This window comes from Nomascus leucogenys, chromosome 4, assembly GCF_006542625.1.
Source record: "Nomascus leucogenys isolate Asia chromosome 4, Asia_NLE_v1, whole genome shotgun sequence".
NCBI lineage: Eukaryota > Metazoa > Chordata > Mammalia > Primates > Hylobatidae > Nomascus > Nomascus leucogenys.
Genome location: NC_044384.1, coordinates 25,346,633 through 25,372,359, shown reverse-complemented (window position 1 = coordinate 25,372,359; position 25,727 = coordinate 25,346,633). Strand labels below are relative to the sequence as shown.

The 25,727-nt window shown below is 34.9% G+C and overlaps 1 protein-coding gene across 1 annotated transcript in view; it reads right to left on the bottom strand.

Moving 5' to 3' along the window:
• STARD6 (StAR related lipid transfer domain containing 6) overlaps positions 1–25,727 on the bottom strand; it is a 42,901-nt gene continuing 17,174 nt past the window's right edge. The window contains exons 4-7 of the mRNA XM_003267524.2: positions 12,595–12,721; positions 7,173–7,290; positions 4,778–4,871; positions 1–419 (exon numbers count right to left, since the gene is read on the bottom strand). Coding sequence (XP_003267572.2) covers positions 236–419; positions 4,778–4,871; positions 7,173–7,290; positions 12,595–12,721 — 523 coding nt within the window. The 3' untranslated portion in view covers positions 1–235. The remainder of the gene's footprint in view (positions 420–4,777; positions 4,872–7,172; positions 7,291–12,594; positions 12,722–25,727) is intronic.

Genomic DNA, 25,727 nt, shown 5'->3' with positions numbered 1-25,727 from the left:
TACTAATAACACCTTTATTTAACATCATTCTTATGTGAGATTAAAAACTGTATTTAATGCCATATTCTTGTACAACTATGAGTTCTTATTTGTATGAACTATCTTCAGCCATGTGTACAAGAATACTGTCTAGAATAGTTTAACAGTATTATTTATGTGTGTTGACTTAGAAGTAAACGGCAATAACTACTACACATGATTTTATAGCAGAATGGCCTCATTTCTTCTTTTGGTATCATGAATGACTATTATGATGAAATCCACGTCTCGATGGAGTTTTGTGTGCCTTTATTCCATCTTTTGCATTGAGGATGAAGTTTACTAAGTTGGAAGGCATGGTTTTTTCAATTACTGATGGGGACAATTTTCCTCTCATTTCTGTCTGGACAAACATCACTAGTTTGGAATATGCTGGGTTTCTGTAAGCAAAAGAAGAGTTAAAAAAAGATAAGAAATTTTTAGATTTAACTAATGACTTTAAAGGTTTTTGGAGAGCAGGATTCTTATCTTATTCACCATTGACATACTTAAAAATTGTATTTAAAAATATTAAGTGGCTAGAATATTTCTTAAAATCTTGAGTTTTAGGCACCCTTTCCTTTTTGTCATTTTATTGACTTTAAAAAATCTAACAGTAATGTATGCTTATTATGAAAATTTAAACAATATAAATTTTTCATAATTAAAGAAAATTTTCCCTCCCTTATTTCCCTTATCCTGTTTCCCAGAGATAATCACTGTTTATAGTTTTTTTATCTTTTCATGTGACTGTCTCTCTCTCTCTCTCTCTCTCTCTCTATATATATATATATATATACAAAAACAGCATACATATGTACATAAATGAATATGTTTCCCACATATATAGTTTTATTTTTTAATGGAGATATTTTTCTGCAGCTAGTTTTATTTTTATCTTAATAGGATCTTAATAGGATACCATGAACTTCCTTCTGTGTCTGTACATACAATCTACTTAACTGTTTTTCATGGCTACAGACAGTATTTCATATTCTATTTAACAGTCCTTTTGTTGACTATCATTTAGGTTGTTTCTCACTTTTGGCTACTGTAAGTAAAGCTGCAATAAAATATCTTTGTAATATATCCATTTATACTTTTTTTTTGAGACAGGGTCTTACTCTGTTGCCCAGGCTGGAGTGCAGTGACATGATTCTATTTCACTGCAGCCTCGAACTCCTGAGTTTAAGCGATTCTCCAGCCTCAGTCTTCTGAGTGGCTGCGATTACAGGTGTGCCCAATCATGCCTGGCTAGATTTTAAAATTTTTTTAAAGAGACAGGGTCTCATTATGTTGCCAAGGCCAGTCTCAAGCTCCCGGCCTCAAGCGGTCCTCCCACTTCGGCCTCCCAAAATGCTGGGATTACAGGTGTGACCCACCTCACCCAGCCCCATTTACACTTTTATAAATACTTATAATTTCTAGGTCAAAGGTTTGTGCATTAAAGTTTTTGACACGTTAATTCCAAACTGCACTCTAAGTGGTATTTTATATTCTAGACCATTGATCTTCACACTGGGGTCGGAAAGGGTGAATACTTTTAAGAGAATAAATTTTCAAATCTCTAACTTCCATATGCATTTTTTCCTTAATCAGATCTGTAAATATGTCTCTGATGGAGATGTGAGCTTTTTCTTTGCTATCAGCCTGTTCAAAATCGCCCTTCTCTTGCTTTATACAACAAAGGCATACCTGTTATCCACACTAAATGGTACTATGGTGCTTTACCTTGGTATATAAAAATCTTTGAGATGCTAAAGGCAAAATCTGATTAGTAGCGAGTTGAGAAAAAATTCTTTTCCAAGTCATGCCTTTTTTTTTGTTTTTCAGTAAAACTTAAGGATCTAATTGAGTTGTCAGCTGACAGGTCTTTTTTTTTTTTTCTTTTGAGACAGAGTCTCACTCTGTCACCCAGGCTGGAGTGCCATGGAGTTATCTGGGATCACTGCAAGCCCCGCCTCCCGGGTTCAAACGCTTCTCCTGCTTCAGCCTCCCGAGTAGCTGGGACTACAGGCCTGCACCACCATGCCTGGCTAATTTTTGTATTTTTGGTAGAGACAGGGTTTCACCATGTTGGCCAGGCTGATCGAACTCCTGACCTCAGGTGATCCACTCGCCTCGGCCTCCCAAAGTGCTGGGATTACAGGTGTGAGCCACTGTGCCTGGCCAGGTCTTTTTTTAATGATAAATATTTTTCGATAATAGGTCACTACATAATTTATGGTATATAATTCATAAATTTTTTATATAAAAATAAAATAAATTTTTTTTAATATAATTCTGAAATTTTATTTTTATTTATTATTAAATCAAAAATTATTTAATTGAATGACAGTGCTGGAATTATACTCTCTCCATTTTAACACATTTATGTTAATAAATTTTCTTCAATTTTCTTAAAATGAAAGCAGTAGTAGACTTGATATTGAATGCTGTCTTATTTTTCAGTAATATACACCCACAGTTAAATGAAATGAGTGTAATGGTTAAAAGCGTGTCACACTACCTACTTTATGGGGTTACTTTGAAGATAAAATGAGTCAATATATGCAAATTGTTTATAACAGTGCCTAGCACATAGTAAGTGCTATTTCAGTTTTGCTAATAATAAAATATGTGTTTCTAATAACAGTTTGCATTATGTTTAATATTTGTATATAAACATTTTTAATTTTGATCAATATATAATGATAACTTAATCCAGAAGGCATATATATATTTTTAATTGTTAGATAGTATGGTTATAGGAAATAAAACAAATTTTAAAACTTTAAACACGTCAGTTTCACAGGGAATTAGGATGACTATGAAATAATTCAAAGCATAAAATATATTCTGTTAGAATAAAATTATAGGAGGGAAAAATAAAAATGTGAGTTCGAGGAAAGGAATGATGTAAATTTTCTGACTGTTAAAAGTTGTATTTATTTTGAAATGAATAATTTAATGGTGGGCTTCAAATTATGGTATTTATAATCTACTGGATATGTTTATAAGGATGGTATAACCATTTTTTAAAAAATGTCAATGTTTAGCACATGCTAGGAATTGTATTTTCATGAATGTAATTTACTTTTCATCAATATAATCCATATGAAAAATTTTAATGTCAACTTAAAAATGTGCAAGGGAGAATATAGTTTTATAAAATTTTCAAGGAAGACACCATTCCAACAAATAGTGTGAGCGTCCATTTTCTTATACTTTTCTCTATGCAGGGTTTATACTATTTTTACAGTGCCTCAAATGGCTACACCAAGAACAGAGTAGTTCCCTCTTAAGCTCTGTTTCACTTTCTGCAGTTTCATTTACCTAAGGTCAACCTGTTCCAGAAATAAGAAAAATTCATAAGCTTTTAACTGCACATTGTTCTGAGTAATGTGATGAAATCTTACACCGTCCTGCTCTGTCCCACCCAGGATGTGAAATCATCCCTTTACCCGTGTATTCAGGCTGTATAGGCCACCCACCCATTAGTCACTTAGTAGCCGTCTTGATTATGAGATTAAAAAAACCATGGTGTATACATAGGGTTTGGTACCATCCATGGGTTTAGGCATTTACTTGGGGTCACGGAACGTATCTCCCTGGATAAATGGGGACTACTGTCCTTACTAGTAGTTTATATGGTCTTAAATCTTTATTTGTGTTTACAATGGCTTTACACACATGAGAAAGCCTTTCTAATATTTACTGGAGTGCACTTCTACATTGACAAGGTGCAAGAAGGGGACTTAGCCTGTGAAGCACACTTTAAGATGTGTAATTTTCCAACCATAGTCCGTGCCAGCAGTTGATTTACTCTGCTGAATTGGAGTAATTACCCTTCATTTGTTTTGTTTTCTCCTGCTATGGAGAATAAAGTCTTGGCCATAGATTCAAAATTGACAAGTGGGTAGAAAGACCACACATTGTTATTATTATTATCGGTATCAACAATCCTATACATTAACATGAATAATTGTGAGGTTTTTTAGTTTTCCAGTTCAGTAGAGGAAATGTTAAGGAATACAGGTCCAAAATTTAATTTCCTTTGGGCTTCCTTCACATACATTTTTTTTCTGGTACTGAGACATTTGTATCTGACCAATACATCTGTTTTCATGTGTGAATATCTTTTACTTAATAAAAAATCATTTAGCAAACATTAAAACTTAAGGAACTTGTGAAATGATATACATTGAATTTGAGTATATGCTTTTACAAAATATATATATTTTATGCTGCCATTTTATCCCAAGGCCACCTTTAGGCAGTGACTCATCTCTGATTTCTTCAGCTTTTCTTTTATCTGAATATACTTACTGGATCTCATTTTGCAGGTATCTCCTCTTAGTAGGTAGTCCATTGGGAAGAATTCATTCAAAGTAAAGCATTCATTACTGATAAATGTAAGTGTGTTATAATTCTAGGAAAGTTTATTTTTAATTCACAAAAGTTCTTTAATAATTTACAGAAATGACTCTAATGGAGAAATAGAAAACATCAAGGAAGCTTAACTGCTGGGAAATGTTTATGTGTGTTTGACTGCTCTCAGAAACCTCAGATCATATTTTATAAGAAAGTATCCATTCTGATTATACTTAAAATGAAAATGATTATAAGAAGTTATTTTTAAAATCATATTTAGGGGCAGTTTTTTTTCCCCAACAGAATATGCTGGCACATATTTCTACTGATGAGCCAGCAATCTTAAGCTAAATAACAATTGAACTAAAAAAACCTGTTAAAGTAAATAAGTGCAAATAACACTTACTCTTTCATTGGTGAACATACAAAGCCACAAGGATGGTTATAACCACGGATATAATTTGAAGATGAAGGATATTCTGGAAAATCCACACTTTTAGCTAAGAGATTTTAAAAAATTAAAATGAAACCTATTTCACAGAGGAAAAACTATTTCCAACAGCATATTTTTAAAAACATATAGCATTTAAGTTAGTCAATAGCATTAACATTAGTTTTATATATGTGAATGTGTATTTGCACATATGAAACCAAAATTGAGAAAATACCAGTATCAGCACTATTGTCCTCTAAAACTTTTTCCTGCTAGTTATTTCTAAAGATGCTGTCAACTTCTGTATACAAGAAAAATGGTTAAAAGTATCATTGAACTATTTTCTGAGATTTGAAGCAAAAGATAGCTCAAATCTCAGAAAATAGTTAATGCTGATAACTAACTTAAATCTCACTGGGTTTGAGTGAAAACCATTAACTGGCTTTGGGTGAAAACTATTCTACTAGGGTCCTGGGTTCATAGATTTTGGTGCTAATCATGTTTTTTTTTTAAATAAAATATTTGAAGTAGTTAGGTGCTCTGTCAATAAAGATACTTTAAAATGCTCCCTTCTGCAATTCCCTGTAGCCAACTTCAAACTCTAACTAAAAATCAGTAGAGTTTATTTTAGAATTATGCAACCCAGTATCTGTATTCTATGTAAATGCAGAGGGGGGTGGTTTATGATTTAATTTATGATAATGTATATACTTTTCTAAAAATATTTTAAAAATGTATTTGTTTATTCTCTGCAACTGAATCCTACTCTTGTCAGAGAAGATGGATTTTCTGATATGATTTTAACATAAGCAATTCAATTCCATGGGAAATACAATGTAAAACACTAACTTAGGAGACTAGAGTTGTTGAATGAATTTTCCATTTTTATCACTTATATCATTATCTTAACAGAGCCTGTAATAGTACTGCCAGAAGTGATGTTATTATAAAAGAATTTTTCCCTGTTTGAAATATGGAAATTATGCTTGTCTTCTTTAAAAAAAAATCTGTTGTAGTCTATAAACAGGTATGGGTCTTTTATGAAGCATATGGTGTGGTAGTTAGCACTTATTTTGGAAAATCAGAAAGATCTGAGTTTTAATTCTGGGTTACCTACTTATTAGCTATGTAACTTACTTTCTTAACTGCTTAATTTCCATGAACTTCAGTTTCCTCACTAGTGAGATAATGCAAGCAAAATTTTTAGCTTAAAGCAAGGTGCAGGGTAGGATAAAGAAAAAAAGAAATGTTAAGAAAACTATGGGTACTGATTGAAGATTCATTCAATGGAAACTTTTAAAAGCACATTCAGTAGTGATTTGTGCACCACGTGGTTGATTACCTCTAGTTGTTGATTTTAACCTCTACTTCTTTTTTTTAGCTTCCCTCTGATCACTAATAATTATATAGAAATGGTCTGCTTTCAAAATGTGGAAAATAACAGATCTATGATCTGTTCAGACAGACTATTTTATGTTGTAGGCAGTGAATACATTATATGTGCCCTCATTTCAAAAATGAGACAACTAAACATATATGAACATTATGAACATCAGCCCTTAGTGGTATGCTGCAGAAAGAGCTAACTGGGTTTGAATGAGTGCTATGACTCAGTCTGGACTCTGAAATGTAGAGTACTAAAGACATCTCGGAGGAACTGAAATCTTATTGGGAAATAATAATTAACAAAACGTAATTGTCCCTGGTCCCAAGTAGAAATGGTGAAATTAATTCAAATTATAGAGAAAAACGGGCTCTATGCCACTGTGCTACCAAAGTTCCTTCATCATGAGTTATCTTATCTGAGTCCATAGATTCTTATGGTATGAAATGGTATGTTTTGATCAATAATGCAAGTTAGAAAATGATTACACATTTGCATTTTACAGAGTGACATATTTGGGAGTGGGGATAGGGATATATCAAAACCTGCAGTTTCTAAAAGAAATAAAAGCACATTTATGTAAAGAGCCATCTAGTGGAAATTTCTTTAACAGTTTTATCAGTTATTGGATATGTGCATTATAAGCAATTCAAATATGAAATTATATCTAACAATTAATTTCGTTTTTTAGGATTTAAAAAATGTATACCTGAAGTTTTAGTCTACAAGTATCTATCTATACTCAGTGCTACAGGATATATGCTGCAAAAGTCTAAGAGATGTTGTAAACATTGACCATTACATAAATGGCACCTTCAGAGTGTAACTAGGCATATCTACATGATACGTCTAATTGTTGATCCCATGAGTAAATTTAAAAAGGAAATAATTAAAATATAATTTCTTTGAAGCTGTGAATAAAGGAAAAACATTTATTAATGGCTCACAGTAATTCCAAGATATGGGCAAAATATTTCAACTTACAACTGATAATGTTCATATTTCCTTCGTAGTGCTTGATGTACACTAAGTCGATAAAGTCTCGAGGGGAAATAGAGCCCATGGCAAAACTTTGTGTAATGGTATGACATATGAATGTGTCCTGCAACAAATCAAACCGTAATGATAACAACCGTTATTTAATATCTATTCTTTTTATTGTTCCCCCTGCAAATTGTATTGCATATGATTGGCCTCTATTTGGAAAAAGCAGGGCTTTGAAATTTTAAGACCTCGTCACCAAATCAGCTTGGATTTTGAGCGTTAAAGGAGCATTAAATCTATGAGTGTAGAAAATTCAAGAAGCAATCTTGAGATCATCTACTCTTTCAATTTTTAGATGGAGAAATTGAAGCCTAACAGATTAAATCACATTCACATCTAGAGATAAGTACAGAAATAGAACCCAGGTTTCCTGATTCCCCATACAGTACTATTTCTACTACTACACATAGGCTAAGTAATATATTCTGAAAAATACATTGATTTAGCACCCTGTGGTGTAAGGTCTAAAATTAAAGACCAGTGTTGTATGCTGGTAAAACTAGCATATGGTGAAACCAGGAGGGTCTTGAATGGCCTAACTGCACATTCCTTTCCCTCTTCATTCCTGCAGATAAAATCCCCTAGCCAAACAATCCTCCTTCTCAACAGGACCAGCACAGTTACTATTTATCCCTGTTTAGCGGTTTCAGTTCCCTGTTGGCCCATGGAATCATTCAAGCAAGTCAATCACATTCTTCTGCAGGAACTGGGGCTCACCCTACCCTGTTGACACAAAGGCTGCCTCCCACAGCCCCTAGGTGTTCACCCTGTTCCCATGTTGCCCTGTGTGGCATAGTTTGTTCTCCCTCCTTGGTCTGTGATTAATGATTAATAAACTTCAGTCTACCTCACTTGTCCATTGGTGGGTATTATGTGTTTGGCCACCCCCATAACCCTAGAGTGGGACTCTCTCCCTCACCAGTAGGTTGAAGAGGAGGCAGTTAAGACACATCCTTGACCAGGCATGGTGGCACATGCCTGTAATTCCAGCTACTTGGGAGGCTGAAGTAGGATGATCACTTGAGCCCAAGAGTTTGCAGCTAGAGTGAGCTTTGACCACAACACTGCACTCTAGCCTGGGCAAGAGTGAGACCCTATCTCTAAAAAGAATGATAATTATAAAAATAAATAAGTAAATAAAACATACTCCTGGAGATGAATACTGTAAAGCTTTACAGAAAGGGAAAATAATTCTAATTTAGAATTAGGGGACCAGGTATGAGTCCTGGTTCTATCACATATTGGCTGCATTATCCTTGAATAAGTCACATAATCTCTCTGAATTTGTTTTCAGGTTTTCGGATGTCACGTCTAGTATTCTTTCTATTATAACCTATGACTTGCAACAACAATAGAAATATCTGGGCCGGGCGCGGTGGCTCACACCTGTAATCCCAGCACTTTGGGAGGCCGAGGCAGGCTGATCACGAATTCAGGAGATCGAGACTATCCTGGCTAACATGGTGAAACTCTGTCTCTACTAAAAATACAAAAAATTAGCCAGGCGTGGTGGCGGGCGCCTGTAGTCCCAGCTACTTGGGAGGCTGAGGCAGGAGAAAGGCGTGAACCTCGGAGGTGGAGCTTGCAGTGACCCGAGATTGCACCACTGCACTCCAGCCTGGGGTGACAGAGTGAGACTCTGTCTCAAAAAAAAAAAAAAAAAAAAAAAAATCTGAAGTGCTAATCAAACTGTAGGATTAGTATCATACAAAGATGAATGAAATAGTTAAATTTTTGGATTTTCATTTGTGATACCCAATGATTCTCAAATTGAATATTCAAATCCCAAGAAGATCATGGACATGTGTTTTTTGTGGATAGGAACTTCCTCTCTACAAAATAAAACTGATTTACAAGATGAAGATCAAGGACTTTCTACAAGATGAAACAGATTTACCTTCATGGGCTTTTCTGTAACTCTTCTCTCCTAGATTTTAAGATGAGTTTAATAAAAGTAGGTAAAATTACAGAGTTCTAAATAAATAATATGATGGCAGATATGTGGGATATTTATTTATTTATTTAATTATTTTTGTTTGCTTTGATAAATGAAATGTAGGTTGGAGACTTAAAGAACTAAAGGCCTAGTGATCTGAAATTTTACAAATGTAATCATTTGTGAAAATCATAAAAGTTAGTTTTATTCCATCATTCACATTCTCATCTCTTTTAAATAAAGTTATTATTAGCCAAAAATCTAGGACTTATTTTTAAAAACAGCTTATTGAGTCTAATATACATACCATGAATTCACCTATTTTAAGTATATAGTTCAATGAATTTCCCAAAGGAAACTTACTTGTGGAATTTCATCACAATCCAGTTTTAGAAGACTTATCTGATTCCTCTCTCCCTGCATCAATAAGCCCTATTGACTCTATATATCTTTGGGTTCCCTGACTTACCTCCCTCTCCATGTCTACGACTCTTGCACAAGCCACCACGATGTCTCATTTAGATTACTCTCACAGCCTCATAACTGTTTTTGCTGATTTCGTTCTTACCCCCTTATAATCCATGCTCCTTTCAGCAGCTGTCTCTTAAAAGTGTAAATCAAATCAGTCACTTCCTTGCTTAAAACACTATGGCTTCCCACTGAACATAGAGCAAAACTTCTCCCCCTGACCTTTGAGACTCTTGCAGAATCTGATCCCAGCCTAACCTCTCACCTCTTAACCACTCTTCTCCTTGCTTTTTATGGTCAAACCCCACAGACCTTGTTTATCTCTTGATTAAACACTGCCAAACTCTTTCCACCTCAAGGCCTTTGCATTTGCTTTCCCCTGTGTCTGCTGCTGTCTCCCAGATCTTTGCATGTCTATCTCCCTAACCTCCATTTTGTTACCCAGGTTTCTAATTCTCTCACTCAGGCCTTTCCCAGTTCTCTAGTTAAAAATTAGCTTCTCCTGGTTATTGCCTATACTATTATCCTACATAACATTTATTCTTACCAATCCTAGCCTTCATTATCCGGTAAGTTTTAAAAAATTGTTTATTTGTTTATTATGTCTCTTCTGATGAGAATGTAAGTTTTGTGAAAGCAGGGACGATTTCTGTCTTCTTCCCTTACATGTCCCTAGTGAACTGAAACAGTATGGAGTTCACAATAGTTGCTCAAAAAGTATTTGTGAAGTGTGAAGTATTTGTGAAGTATTTTGTGAAGTATTTGTCAAGTGAATTAATTAGTCAAAAGAACATAAACATCAGTCTGGGAGACTTTGGAACAAAGTCAGGATTCCCCCCAAAACAGATTTCCTAAGATGGAGAAAACACAAACAACTGGAATGGAGAATGAATTTTAATACATTAATGGAAAAGAGGAAAATCATCCCCCCATCCCTCCAGGTAGTTATTTATTTATTTATTTTTGAGATGGAGTTTCACTCTTGTTTGTTTGTTTGTTTATTTATTTATTTATTTATTTATTTATGTTTGAGATGGAGTTTCACTCTTGTTGCCCAAGCTGGAGTGCGATGGCATGATCCTGGCTCACTGCAACCTCTGCCTCCTGGGTTCAAGCAATTCTCCCGCCTCAGCCTCCCAAGTAGCTGGGGTCACAGGCGCATGCCACCACGCCTGGCTAATTTTTTGTATTTTTAGTAGAATCGGGGTCACCATGTTAGCCAGGCTGGTCTCAAACTCCTGACCTCAGGTGATCTACCTGCCTCTGCTTCCCAAAGTTCTGGGATTACAGGTGTGAGCCACTGCACTCAGCCCCAGGTGGTTATTTTTATAATGGTCTTAATAAATAAATGAGATATCTATAGTGTGCTGGACCAAAGTTTGGAATCACTTATCCCATTTCTTCATCCTTGTTTCTACTTGTGATATGGTTTGAATTTGTGTCCCTGCCCAGATATCATGTTGAATTGGAGGATCAGCCTGGTGGGAGGTGATTGGATCATGGGGCAGACTTCCCAATTGCTGTTCTCATGATAGTGAGTGAGTTCTCATGAGATTTGATGGTTTAAAAGTGTGTGGTACCTCCCCCTTAGTTCTCTCTCTCTCCTTTTCTGCCATGGTAATAGGAGAGTTACCTGTTATCTCATGCCAAGGTGTTCCCCTTCACCTTCTGCCATGATTGTAAATTTCCTGAGGCCTCCCAGTCATGCTTCCTGTGAAGCCTATAGAACTGTGAGTCAATTAAACCTTTTTTCTTCATAAATTACCCAGTCTCAGGTAGTTCTTTATAGCAGTGTGAAAACAGACTAATGCAACCTCTTTTTACCATGTATCATTATTCCTGTTATTTCATTCATTTTTTCTCCTCCTGAGCTTTCATTCTGCCCTTACCTCATACTCTCCTTTCTTCTGTTTCTCTCTAAACCATACTTGCCTCTCACATTCTCTCTCCTCTCAACTTTCTACTCCAATTACCTTTATTTTTGTTTTCTCTTTGTTTTTATTCTCTCTCTTTCTATTTAACTGAGATAATGTATTTGAAAGTGTTCCTAAACTTCAACCTTCTATATAATGTTATTTCCCTACTTTATCTTTACTAATGTGGTTTGGCTCTGTGTCCCCACCCAAATCCCACCTTTAATTGTAATCCCCACATGTCAAGGGCAGGACCAGGTGGAGATAATTGGATCATGGGGGTGGTATCCCCCATGCTGTTCTCCTGCTGCCCAGTGAAGAAGGTGCCTGCTTCTCCTTTGCCTTCTGCCATGATTATAAGTTTCCTGAGACCTCCCCACCAATGCAGAACTGTGTGTCAATTAAACCTCTTTCCTTTATAAATTACCCAGTCTTGGGTATTTCTTCATAGCAGTATGAGAACGGACTCATACACCTACTCTTAAAAATTATATGCCGTTTGTTCTTTAAGTCCTTATGGTATGTGTCTGCATTGTTCCTGTTCTCGTGATAGTGAGTGAGTTCTCACGAGGTCTGGTGGTTTAAAAATGTGTGGCATCTCCCCCTTTGCTTCCTCTCTCTCCTGCCCTGCCATGGTAAAATGTGCTTACTTCCCCTTCGCCTTCTGCCATGATTGTAAGTTTCCTAATATCTAATGTAATATGACTAAAATAAGTCTACAGACTTCCAATCAATAAGGCATACTTAACCTTTGTTTTCCATGTACTGGAGGTGAATCCCTGAGTTGTGTTCCCTTATAACAAATGGCACGCATTCCAGGAAAGCTTACCAGATTCAAAATGTAATATGCATTGACAAGCAGAATAAAGCTAATTGGAATTAAACTCTTGGAAAGTAAGGAAGTTTTAAAGCTTTTATAAAGACTTCAAGTCAATTTGAAACTATAAAATACTGTGTCTACATAACATAGTTTTAATCAACTCACTAAGGTATAAACTAAAAATATATTAATGTTCTAAAAGTCCACTATTAAACAACAAATTACCGAATCAATCCTGTGTACCATATCGTACACTTGCAATGATTTATCCCATGTAACTCTGTCTCCAGTTTGGTAGAGGAAATCAGATAGTTTAGCTGCTGATTCTGGAATTATCCCTTCAACACGATATCTACAGTTAACAAAATAAAGGAAATTCAAAGCTTAAAAAGTTTAGTCTAAGCTGAAAATATAATACTATCAAAGCATAAAGGTAGGCTAATTTAGCAAACAGCAGTGAAGAAAACTTGAAGGTACTATCAGCAATTCAATACATTAATATTCAATTGGAAGTAGCAAGGTTTATTTAAATATGCATTGCAATAAATACATTATTTCAAAATTCATTTTTCTATAAGTAGGCTATTAGTAATTAAGTTTTTGGGGAGTCAAAAGTTATAATGGGATTTTTGACTGCACGGTGGGTTGGCACCCCTAACTCCCACATTGTTCAAGGGTCAACTGTAAAGTTTTATTGAAACACAGCCACACTCATTCATTTATGTGTTAACTCTGGGTGCTCTTGTGCTATAATGACAGAATTGAGTAGTTGCAAGAGACCATATGGGTTGCAAAGCCTAAAGTATTTACTGTCTGTCCCTCTACTGAAAAACTTTGCCAACCCCCGATTTAGGGTGTCCACTCAGTGGCTAATCTTTCATTTTCCAGTCACTTTGCAAAGGAAAGAAAAGTACAAATTACAGTTATATTATATGGCTGTAAGGCAGAAATAATGTTTTTGTTGGTGAACAATTAGAAGGCTAATAGCTGCATAAAACTAATAGCAACAAAGAAACAAAGAGGACCAGCCAGAAGTTTAACAGAGAGAAGCAGGGAAACATACAGCTAAAGTGGCCCACTAAGAGCACATTCATCTCTGGGGTCTGGAAGGCTGTGTTTATGCACCAGCTCTGCCTACTCAGTACCAATCAGAGCAAGATGTAGTGTAGACTTGTAAGTATTCCCCAAGCCACGTTCAGATTGATTAGCAAAGAGCTGATGCCTTACTGACTCAGGGACATAAGTATAGTACAACCTGTGATGCATCACTGACTGGAAAATAATCTGTTCCATCCACTTTAAAATAAAATATACTCATAGCTGGGTCTGGAAGACTGTGTATGCTGAAGGCTGCACCCTCTGAGGAGTGACTGGTGACAAAACTTCCAAGCTACCAGTCCCTGGCTAAATCCAGAGTAAAACCACAAAACTCCCTGAATTACAAAAGCAGTCTTCAATCCACATACATATTTGACAGTAGAGGGTAAAAATTACCACAAAATGGCTTATGTTGACCAAGGAGTGATCCATAGGAAGCCAGGCTAAAAGATAACCACAAGTAAAAAGTCAGAGCAGAGATATTAGAGGCTACAGACTGGGGGGGAAATAGACTTCACAGAATTAGTCCAGCCAGATCACCAAACAGATAAACAAATGACCAAACAAATAACCACAAACCCAGGATGGGTGGATGGAGTCCGTATCCAGAGTTGCTACAATATTTTACCTAAAACATTGTTTTCAACAAAAAACTGTGAGTCATGCAAAGAAATATGAAAAGTGTGACCTATACTTAGGAAAAACAGCAAGCAGGAGAAACTATGTTTTAGGGGGCCTTATCATATAAAGATGTTGGAATTATCATGGAAAAAATTTGGACGGGTGCAGTGGCTCACTCCTGTAATCCCAGCACTTTGGGAGGGCGAGGCAGGCGGATCCCGAGGTCAAGAGATCGAGACCAACCCAGCCAACATGGTGAAACCCTGTCTCTACTAAAAATACAAGAATTAGCTGGGCATGGTGGCATGTGCCTGTCGTCCCAGCTAATTGAGAGGCTGAGGCAGGAGAATCGCTTGAACCCGGGAGGCGGAGGTTGCAGTGAGCCGAGACCGTGCCACTGCACTCCAGCCTGGCGACAGTGAGACTCCGTCAAAAAAAAAAAAAAAAAAAAACTCAAAGCAATGATTGTAAATATGTTCAAAGAACTAAGGAAAGCAGGGGGAAAAAAAAGGCAGAAAAATAAACAGTGCCTCAGAGAAATATGATATGCCATTAAATACATCAACATACACATTTTGAGAGTACCAGAAGGAAAGAACAGACACTGCACTCTAGCCTGGAAAAGAGAGTGAGAACCGTCTCTAAAAACAAGAAAGGATAGAGAAAAGAAAAATATGCAAAAAAATACAGAAATAAAATAATGACTAAAATTTCTAAAAATTTGTAGGAAAATACTACATTCAAGAAATTCATTGAATTCTAAGTAGTATAGGTGGAAAAACATCCACCTCCAGATACATCATAGTCAAAATTCTGAACATGAAATTAAAAATAAAGTATTGAAAGCAGTTAAAAAAAAAAAAGGCATTACATAGAAGGGAACCATAATAAGACTGACAGCTGGCATGCCATTAGAAACAATGGAGGCCAGAAGGAAGTAAATGACATTTAAAGAGCTGAATAAAAAAAGCTACCAAAAAAGAATTCTATATCCAGATAAGTTATCTCTCAAAAATAAAGGGTAAACAAAGACATTCTGAGAAAAAGAAAAACTGAGAGAATTTATTGGTAGTAGTCCTGCCTTACAAAAAATACTAAAGGGAAGGAAGAGACACAAAATAGTAATTCAAATCCTTACAAATAAAGAGTTACAGTAACAAATAGTATGTAGCTAATGTTACAAGACAGTATAATTATATATGTCTTCCCCTTCTATTAACTGATTAAAGACAATTTCATAAAATAATATAACATTTTATTTGGCTTATAACATGTATACATATAATTGACAATAAACACAACAGAGGGGGATGGAAATAAAGCTATATGTGAATAAAAAAATAACAGCAGATAGTAACTCAAATCCACAGAAACAAATGAAGAGAACCAGAAATGGTAAATAAGAATATATTTCTACAGCTATATTTCTATATAGATGTATTCTTACAGATGTATATGTGTATTTAGATGGGTAAGACAGAAATATCTTGAAGTATGTTTGTATTCTATTAACTTCTTTAAAAGATAATATATAAAGCAATAATTATAACAATATGGTATTTGATTTCTAACATATATAGACATAATATGTGCAACAAAAAATAGCACAAAATGTTGGGGAAGGGACTGGAACTATATAGAAGTAAAGCTTTTATATCTTACTGGAATTAAGTTTATATACATCTGCAGTAGATTCTGATGAATTAAAATATATATATTGTAGCCCCTAGAGTTATTACTAAGAAAATAACCAAAAAATGTAGTTCAAAAAATTATTAAAGGAATTAAAGATGATACACTTGACAAAACCTACTTAATACAAAGGAAGATAGTAAAAGAAAAGAGGAACAAAATAGTCACGAGACATACAGAAAACAAAATAAATTTTTAAAATACAGGAAAAATGACAGACATAAATACAACCATATAACAATAACATTAGGTGTGTCTGAATATGACAGACATAAATACAACCATATAACAATAACATTAGGTGTGACTGGATTAAACAAGCCAATCAGAAGGTAGAGATTGTCGACAGTATTTCTTCTAACCCCAAACAAGTTCCAACCATATGCTTTCTGTCTATAAAAGATACTCTTTAAATTCAAAGATACATATAGGTGAATGTAAAAGGTTTGAAAAAGATAAACCCTGTAAATGGAACCATAGTGAGCTGAGGTGGCTTTACTGGTATCAGATAAAGTAGACTTTAAGACAAAAACTATTAGCAGAGATAAAGAGGGATATATTACAATGACAAAAGAGTTAACCTGTTAGGAAGATGTAATAATTATAAACATACATTCATCTAATGATAGAGACCCAAATACATAAAGGGAAAATGGCCATATCTCGAGGGAGAAATAGATAATTTCACAATAATAATTAGATACCTCAATAGGTCATTTTCTCTTTTCTTTTTTTTTCTTTTGAGACAGAGTCTCGCTCTGTCGCCCAATGGCACGAACTTGGCTCACTGCAAGCTCCGCCTCCCGGGTTCACGCCATTCTCCTGCCTCAGCCTCCCAAGTAGCTGGGATTACAGGCGCCCGCCACTGCGCCCGGCTAATTTTTTGTATTTTTAGTAGAGATGGGGTTTCACCGTGTTAGCCAGGATGGTCTCGATCTCCTGACCTCATGATCCGCCCACCTCGGCCTCCCAAAGTGCTGGGATTACAGGCATGAGCCACTATGCCCGGCCCACGTCATTTTCAATAATGAATGAAACAATCAGAAGAAAATCAGCAAGAATATTGAAGACTTGAACAACACTAGATCTAAGAGACACCTGTAGAACACTCCTAAAAATAGCAGGATACACATTCTTCTCAAGTGCATCTGGTACATTCTCCAAGAGAGACAATTGTTCAGGCAATAAAACAAGTCCCAAATTCAAGGATTGAAATTTTACAAAGTATTTTTTTCATCACAATGGAATTAAATTTTAACAACAGAAATTTGGGAAATTCACAAATATGTAGAAATTAAAACATTCTTAAATAACCAATAAGTCAAAGAAGAAAAATTAAGTCAAAGAAAAATTAGAGAATAATTTGAGATAAAAATGAAAACCCAACATGCCAAAACATGGGATGCTGCAAAAGCAGTGCTTAGAGGAAAATTTATAGTTGTAAATGTCTATATTTTTTAAAAGAAGAAGTTCTGAAATCAATAACCTAGGCTTTAATTTTAGGAAACTAGAAAAAGAAGAGCAAACTAAACCCAAAGCTAGCAGAAGGCAGGAAATAATAAGGATTACGGTAGAAAGTAATGAAATTGTGAATAGAAAAATAAGAAAATCAACAAAACCACAAGTTGTATCTTTGAAAAGATCAACAGAATTGATAAATGTTTAGCTAGATGTACTAAGCAAAAAAAGAGAATAGACTCAACTAAAATCAAGACTGAAAGTGAGGACTATTGACCCTATACAAATAAAAAGGGTTGTAAGAGAAGAATGATGTGTCAACAGATTAGATAGCTTAGATGAAATGGACAACGTCCTAGAAAAGCACAAATTATTGAAACTGATTTAAGAAGCAATAGAACATCTTAATTATCTATAACAAGACAGAGATTGAATTAGTAATCCAAATAATCCCCACAAAAAGAGCCCATGCTCAGATGGCTTCACTGGTGACTCTGACCAAACATTTAAAGAAAAATTTTTACATAAATCCTTCACAAACTATTCCAGAAAATAAGAGGAAGAAATATTTCCCAAACAAATTTTAACTTGATATCAAAACCAGATAAAGATATCATAAGAAAATAAAACTACACCCCAGTATCTCTTATGAATATATATGCAAAAACCTTCAAGAAAGTACCAGCCTACCAAATCTAGCAATGTACAAAAAGGATTATAAACCATGACCAAGCGGGATTTATCCCAGAATACAAGGTTGGTTTACCATATGAATTATTATTACAATACACAATTTTAATAGACTAAATAACAAAACCATATCATTTCAATAGATGTGGAAAAAGCTTATGACAAAATCCAACACCCATTCAGGATAAAGCATTCATAAAATGAGGGGTATAGGGAAATGCCCTCAACTTGATAAAGGGCACCTATGAAAAATCTACTGCTAACATCATACTTAATGGTGGAAAAACTAAATACTTTTCGATTAAGATCAGGAATAAGACAAGGATGCCCACTCTTGTCACTGCTAATAAACATTGTACTGGAGGTACTAGCCCAGGCAGTTAGGTTAGAAAAAGAAATAAAAGTTATCCAGATTGAAAAGGAAGAAGTAAAACTCTTCATGACGTGATTTTATATATAGAAAAAACAACAGAATCCACTAAAATAATACAACTGATAAGTCCAGTAAAGCTTCAGGATACAAGGTCAATATATAAAAATGAATTTTATTTCTATATACTAGGATTAAAATTTTTTTTAAAGTAATTCAGAAAACAATTCAATTTACAATAACATCAAAAAGAATAAGGCCTTGAAATAAATTTAACAAAAGTCATTGGTGTTAGAGTAAAATAAAAAAAAAAGAACACGTTTAAGACATATACTGAAACTTATAAAACATTTTGAAAGAAGTTAGAGAAGCTCAAAATAAACAGAGAGACATCCTATGTTCATGTATTGGAAGACTTAATATTTTTAAAATGGTAATAACTCTCCAAATTGAACTACGGAGTCAAAGTATCTTTGTCAAAATCCCAGCTGACTTTTTTTGAGATGGGGTCTTGCTCTGTTGCCCAGGCTGGAGTGTCTAAAATTCATATGGAAATGCAAGGGAACCAGTATAGCCAAGACAGTCTTGAAAAAGCAAAAAGTTGTAGGACTCACACTTCTTAATTTCAAAACTTACTAAAAGGCTATAGTAATGAAGGTTATGTGGTATTGGCATATGGACAGACATAGAGATCAACTGAATATAATTGAGCATCCAAAGCAAACTCCTAATGTAGATGGTCAATTGATTTTTGACAAAGGAGCCTAGACAATGTAATGGGGAAAGAAAAATCTCCAACAAATAGTGCTGGGACAATTGGATATTTACATGCAAAGATTGAATTGGACTCCTGCCTCACACCATACAGAAAATTAACTCAAAGTGATCACAACAGACCTACATGTAACAAATAAAACCATAAATTCTTAGGGATAAATCTTTGTGACAATTAGTTCTTGGATTCAACACCAACAGCACAAGTAACACAACAGAAGACTGATAAATTGAACTTCAACAAAATTTTTAAAAATTGTGCTTCAAAGGACACCATCAAGAAAGTGAGAAGACAACCTACAACATGGGAGAAAATAGTTGCAAATCCTATATGTGATACTAAACTATTATCCATAATGTATAAATAACCCTTCCAACTCAACAATAAAAAGAAACCCAATTTTTTAAAAAAGAGTTTGGATATTTATCTAAAGAAGATATATGAATGGTCAATATGCATATAAGAAGAAGCTTACGGTCACAAGTCATTAAGGACATGTAAATCAAATCCACAATGAGATACCACTACATACCCAACTAGGATAGATATAATCATGAAGATATGAAAAATGTTGCTGAAGAGGTGGAGAAATTGGAACCTACATACACTGCTGTTAGGAATATAAAATGGTGCGGCCACTCTCTAAAATGGTCTAGTAGTTCTTCAAAATATTAAACATAGAATTGCCATATGATCCAGCAATTCCAGTCCTAGATCTATAGCCAAGAGAAATAAAAATATATGTCCACACAAAAATTTGTGCGCAAATTTCATAACAGCATTATTTATAATACCTAAAAGATGGAAACTAAATGTATATTAACTGATGAATAGATAAACAAAATGTGGCATATCCATACTATAGAACACTATTCTGCAATAAAAAGAAATGAGGTACTGACACAAGCTACAACATGGGTGAACCTCAAAAACATGATAAAAGAATCTGTGAAAGAAGCAAGTCACAAAAGACCACATAGCATATGATTTCCTTTATGACATGTCCAGAATAGGCAAATATAAAAGGCAGAAACTGTCACCTAGTCACCTGGGGCTGGGGTGAATCGGATAATGGGAAGTAAATGCTAGTAGGCACAAGTTTCTTTTTGGGTGAGGAGAATGTTCTAAATGAAATTATGGTGATCCTGGTGCAACTCTGTATATATACTAACAATCACTGAATTGTACACTTAAAGTAGGTGAAATTTAGGGTACATAAATTATCTCGATAAAATTGTTAAAAATGAATTAGTTCCACAAGTTCTTTTTTCTGAATTAAGGAATGACTTTAAATTTATTTCTCATCTAATCTATTGCATAAAAACAATTACAACAAAAATTCTTAATGTATCTTGAGTAGGTAGAGAACCTATATTTTATCTAAGTAACTTGCTCTAAACTGCAAACCAAAATAAGATGATTCAATAAAGTATTTTATAAACTAGTCTTTAGCAATTATTTTGTTATCATATCTTTTATTCTCAATTTGTATTTATTCATTATAAATATATTTCCTAATTTCCTGCTCTGCCCACACCCAGCATTAACTATAAACCAGCTCATGTTAATGGTTGTGGAGTTATTGATGGATACTGATGTTACTGATTTATTTGTGAAATAGAGAATTGTGTGAAATGACCTAATATAAATCCCAAATTCTATTTTAAAAATAGTACTACAATAATCATCACTGAATAACATAACTTTTCATTCCTTAAGTTTTTCATAAAATGGAATGGCAGCAGAGTTTGAACAACACTTTCCAAATTATTATATTAATAATATCTGAGTTATTTTTGTAGTTAAGAAAAATGTTAAGTTTAGGAAGATACTGAACCAGGTTTAGGAAGATATTAAACTGGGGTGTTTTTCACTGTTCCTCCAAATATATCTACACATATGTAGAATCAGGATGAATCCTGAGCTGTTACAACTCTTTATTTTGGTCACAGCAACTTTATTAATTACATTTGTTACTTTTAAAAAAATGTTTAACCTATGATATGGGTTGGTTCTGTATCCTCACCCAAATCTCATCTTGAATTGTAGCTCTCATAATTCCCACGTGTTGTAGGAGAGACCTGGTGGAAGATAATTGAATCATGGAGGTGATTTCCCCCATATTGTTCTCGTGGTAGTGAATAAGTCTCATGAGATCTGATTTTTTATAAGGGGTTTCCCCTTTCACTTGTCTCTCAATTCTCTCGTCTGCTGCCATGTAAGACATGACTTTCACCTTCTCCTATGATTATGAGACCTCCCCAGCTACATGGAACTGTGAGTCCATTAAGCCTCTTTATTTTGTAAACTGCCCAGTCTCAGGTGTATGTTTATCAGCAGCCTGAAAATGAACTAATACAACCTGTTTAAACCTGAATGCTTTAATTTATAAAACTTACAAACTGTCTCACATGTCTGCCTCAGAAGGTAGAATAGAGGATTAAATGTAGTGGTGGTAATGATGGTGGTAATAAGTAGTAATGATGGAGGAGAAAGTAGTATGCTAAACAAGCACGAAATGCATAAAGGCAGAAAAGGTACATTCTGCTAGAATCCATCTCTGGATAATCTGCCTTCATTATTCCACAGATACATCTGACAGTTTTGATGAGGTCAGAGAGAATAATGATTAAGAAAGTACAGCCTCTGAGGTAAAGTCTTGGTGTCTAAGTTTTTGTCTCACTAACACCAGCTAGGTGACTTGGAGATAGTAACTTACATAGGCCCTTATTCATTTGTAAAATGGGGATAATAACAGTGCTTACATTGTGGGAAATATAAGAAATACATTTAGAAAATGAAAGAAAAGTATTTAGCATGGTGCCTGACATATAGTAAGACATTACTGTTCACTTCTTCTAACACTGAAAGAAATGTGTAGACCCGTATGCCAGTACGTCTGTATTTCATCCCTTAAGAGCAGAAAGGAACGAAATTCCAACCAAAGAAGTGCCTGTCTTTCAGGCAAATGCTTAAAGCTAACCACGAAAGGCCCTTTTTGAGTGGCAAATTATTAAGAAAAGGCATATGTGTTGAAAAATTATCTTGAGTTTATTTTTATATACTGCAGTTATAAGATATATAACTTTCCATTTGGTAGCCCATATAATATAACTGAAGTCCATAAATTCATTCAATAAATATTTATTGAGTGTCTTGGTGAGAGACACTGTTCTAGTGCTAGGGATACTGCAGTGAACACAAGTGATTTATTTCTAGTCTGATGCCTATTAAAGTTAGTATCCTCATCAAGTTTATATTCTAATAAGAGAGACATACAATACATAAGAAAACAAAGAAGATAAATTTCTCATAGGGAAAAGTGCTATGAAGAAGATAATAGCAGAACAGTGTAGTAAATAGAGGTTGAGTGTGTGTATTTGGAAACTTTGGCCACATGGCTAGGAAGGTCATTCTGAAGAGAAGACAATGAAACTGAGATCTTGAACATAAAAATGACATTAGCTTTGGAAACATTTGGGGGAATAGCTTGCCAGGCAAGAGAAGGCTCTGAGATGGGTTTAAGTTCAGTGCATTCAAACAACAGAAGTCTATTGTGGCTAGGACAATGAAGAGAAGCGGTCAGAAATGACGTCAGAGAGGTAAGCAGGGCCCAGATAGTTACCTGCACATCATAAAATGTTTGGACTTATTTCAATAGGTTTTGGGGAAACAAGTGGTTTTTGGCTACATGGATAAATTCTTTGGTGGTAATTTCTTGAGATTTTGGTGCACCCATCACCTGAGCAGTGTACACTGTACCCAATGTGTAGTCTTTTATCCATCATCCTCCTCCCACCCTTTCCCTGGAGTCCCCAGAGTCCATTATATCATTCTTACACCTTTGTGTTCTCATAGCTTAGCTTTCATTTATAGGTGAGAAAATATGATGTTTGCTTTTCCATTCCTGAGTTACTTCACTTAGAATAATGGTCTCCAACTCCATTCAGGTTGCTGTGAATGCTATTATTTTGTTGGTTTTTATAACTGAGTAGTGTTCCATGGTTTACATATACCATATTTTCTTTATCCACTCATTGGTTCCATATAATTGCAATTGCAAATTGTGCTGCTATAAGCATGTGTGTGCATGTGTCTTTTTCATATAATGACTTCTTTTTCTCTGGGTAGATACCCAGTAGTGGGGTTGCTGGATCAAATGGTAGTTCTACTCTTAGTTCTTTAAGGAATCTCCATGCTGTTTTCCATAGTGGTTGTACTAATTTACCTTCCCACCAGCAACGTAAAAGTGTTCCCTTTTCACCACATCCATGCCAAAATGTATTATTTTCTGATTTTTAAATTATGGCCATTCTTGCAGGGGTAAGATGGTATCTCATTGTGGTTTTAATTTTCACTCCCTTGATAATTAGTGATGTTGAGCCTTTTTCATGTTTGTTGGCCATTTGTAGATCTTCTTTTGAGAACTGTCTATTCATGTCCTTCGCCTACTTTTTGATGGGATTTTTTTTTCTTGCTGATTTGAGTTCTTATAGATTCTGGATATTAGACCTTTGTTGGATGCATAGTTTGTGAATATTTTCTCCCATTCTGTGAGTTATCTGTTTGCTCTGCCGATTATTTCTTTTGCAATTCAGGCTTTTAGTTTAAATAGATCCCACCTATTTTTGGTTTTGTTGCATTTGCTTTTGAGTTCTTGGTTGTGAACTCTCTGCCTAAGACAATATCTAGAAGAGTTTTTCCAATGTTACTTTCTAGAGTTTTTATGGTTTCAGGTCTTAGATTTAAGTCTTTGATCCATCTTGAGTACATTTTTGTAAAAGGTAAGAGACGAAGATCCAGTTTCATTCTTCTACATGTAGCTTGCCAATTGTCCCAGCATCATTTGTTGAATAGGGTGCCCTTTCCCCACTTTATGTTTTTGTTTGCTTTGTTGTGGATCAGTTGGCTGTATTTGGCTTTATTTCTGGGTTCTCTATTCTGTTCCATTGATCTATGTGCCTGTTTTTATACTAGTCCCATGGTGTTTGGTAACTAGAGCCTTGTAGAATAGTTTGAAGTTGGGTAATGTGGTGCCTCCAGATTTATTCTTTTTGCTTAGTTTTGCTTTGGCTATGTGGATTCTTTTTTGGTTCCATATGAATTTTAGGATTGTTTTTTCTAGTTCTGTGAAGAATGATGATGGAACTTTGATGGGAATTGCATTGAATCTGTAGACTGCTTTTGGCAGTAGGGTCATTTTCACAATACTGATTCTACTCATTCATGAGCATGGGATGTGTTTCCATTTGTTTGTGTCATCAATGATTTCTTTCAGCAGTGTTTTGCAGTTTTCCTTGTAGAGATCTCTCACCTCCTTGGTTAGATATATTCTTAAGTATTTCTTTTTTTGCAGTGGTTGAAAAAGGGGTTGAATTTTTTATTTCATTCTCAGCTTGGTCACTGTTGCTGCATAGCAGTTCTACTGATTTGTGTACACTGACTTTATCCTGAAACTTTATTCACTTATCAGATCTAGGACCTTTTCGGATGAATCATTAGGGTTTTGTAGGTATACAATCATACCTCTGATCAACAGTGACAGTCTGTCTTCCTCTTTACTCATTTGCATGATTGCTCTGGCTAGGACTTCCAGTACTATGTTGAACAGAAGTGGTGAAAATGGGCATCCTTTTCCTGTTCCAGTTTTTAGGAGGAATGCTTTCAACTTTTCCCTGTTCAGTACAATGTTGGCTGTGGGTTTGTTACAGATGGCTTTTACTACTTTGAGGTAAGTTCCTTCTATGTCTATTTTGTTGAGGGTTTTAATCAAAAACGATGCTGGATTTTGTCCAGTGCTTTTTCTGCATCTATTGAGATGATCAAAATTTTTGTTTTTATGTGATATATCACATTATTGACTTGGGTATGTTAAACCATCCCCACATCCTGGGTATGAAACGCATTTGATCATGGTATATATTATCTTTTTGCTATACTGTTGGATTTGGTTAGCTAGTATTTTGTTGAGGATTTTTGCATTTGTGTTAATCAGGGATCTTGGTCTGTGTTGTTTTTTTTTTAATGTCCTTTCCTGGTTGTGTTATTAGGGTGATACTGGCCTCATAGAATGGAGGATTCCTTCTTTCTCTATCTTTTGGAATAGGTTCAGTAAAATCATACCAATTTTCTTTGAATGTCTGATAAAATTCAGCTGTGAATCCATCTCTTTCAGGACTTTTTTGTTGGCAATTTAAAAAAATATTGTTTCAATCTTGCTACTTGTTATTATTTTTTTTTTCAGATTTTCTATTTCTTCCTGATTTAATCTAGGAGGGTTGTATTTTTTCCCAGACTTTATCAATCTCCTCTAGATTTTCTAGCTTGTGCATGTAAAGGTGTTCATAGTAGCCCTGAACAATCTTTTTGTATTTCTGTGGTATCGGCTGTAATATCTCCCATTTCATTTCTAATTGAGTTTATTTGGATCTTCTCTCTTCTTTTCTTGGTTAATCTTACTAATGGTCTGTCAATTTTTTCTTTTCAAAGAACTAGCTTTTTGTTTCATTTATCCTTTGTATTTTTTATCCCAATTTCATTGACTTCTACTTTGATTTTTGTTATTTCTTTTCTTCTGCTGTGTTTGGGTTTGGCTTATTCATGTTTCTCTAGTTCCTTGAGGTGTGAGCTTAGAGTGTCTATTTATGCTCTTTC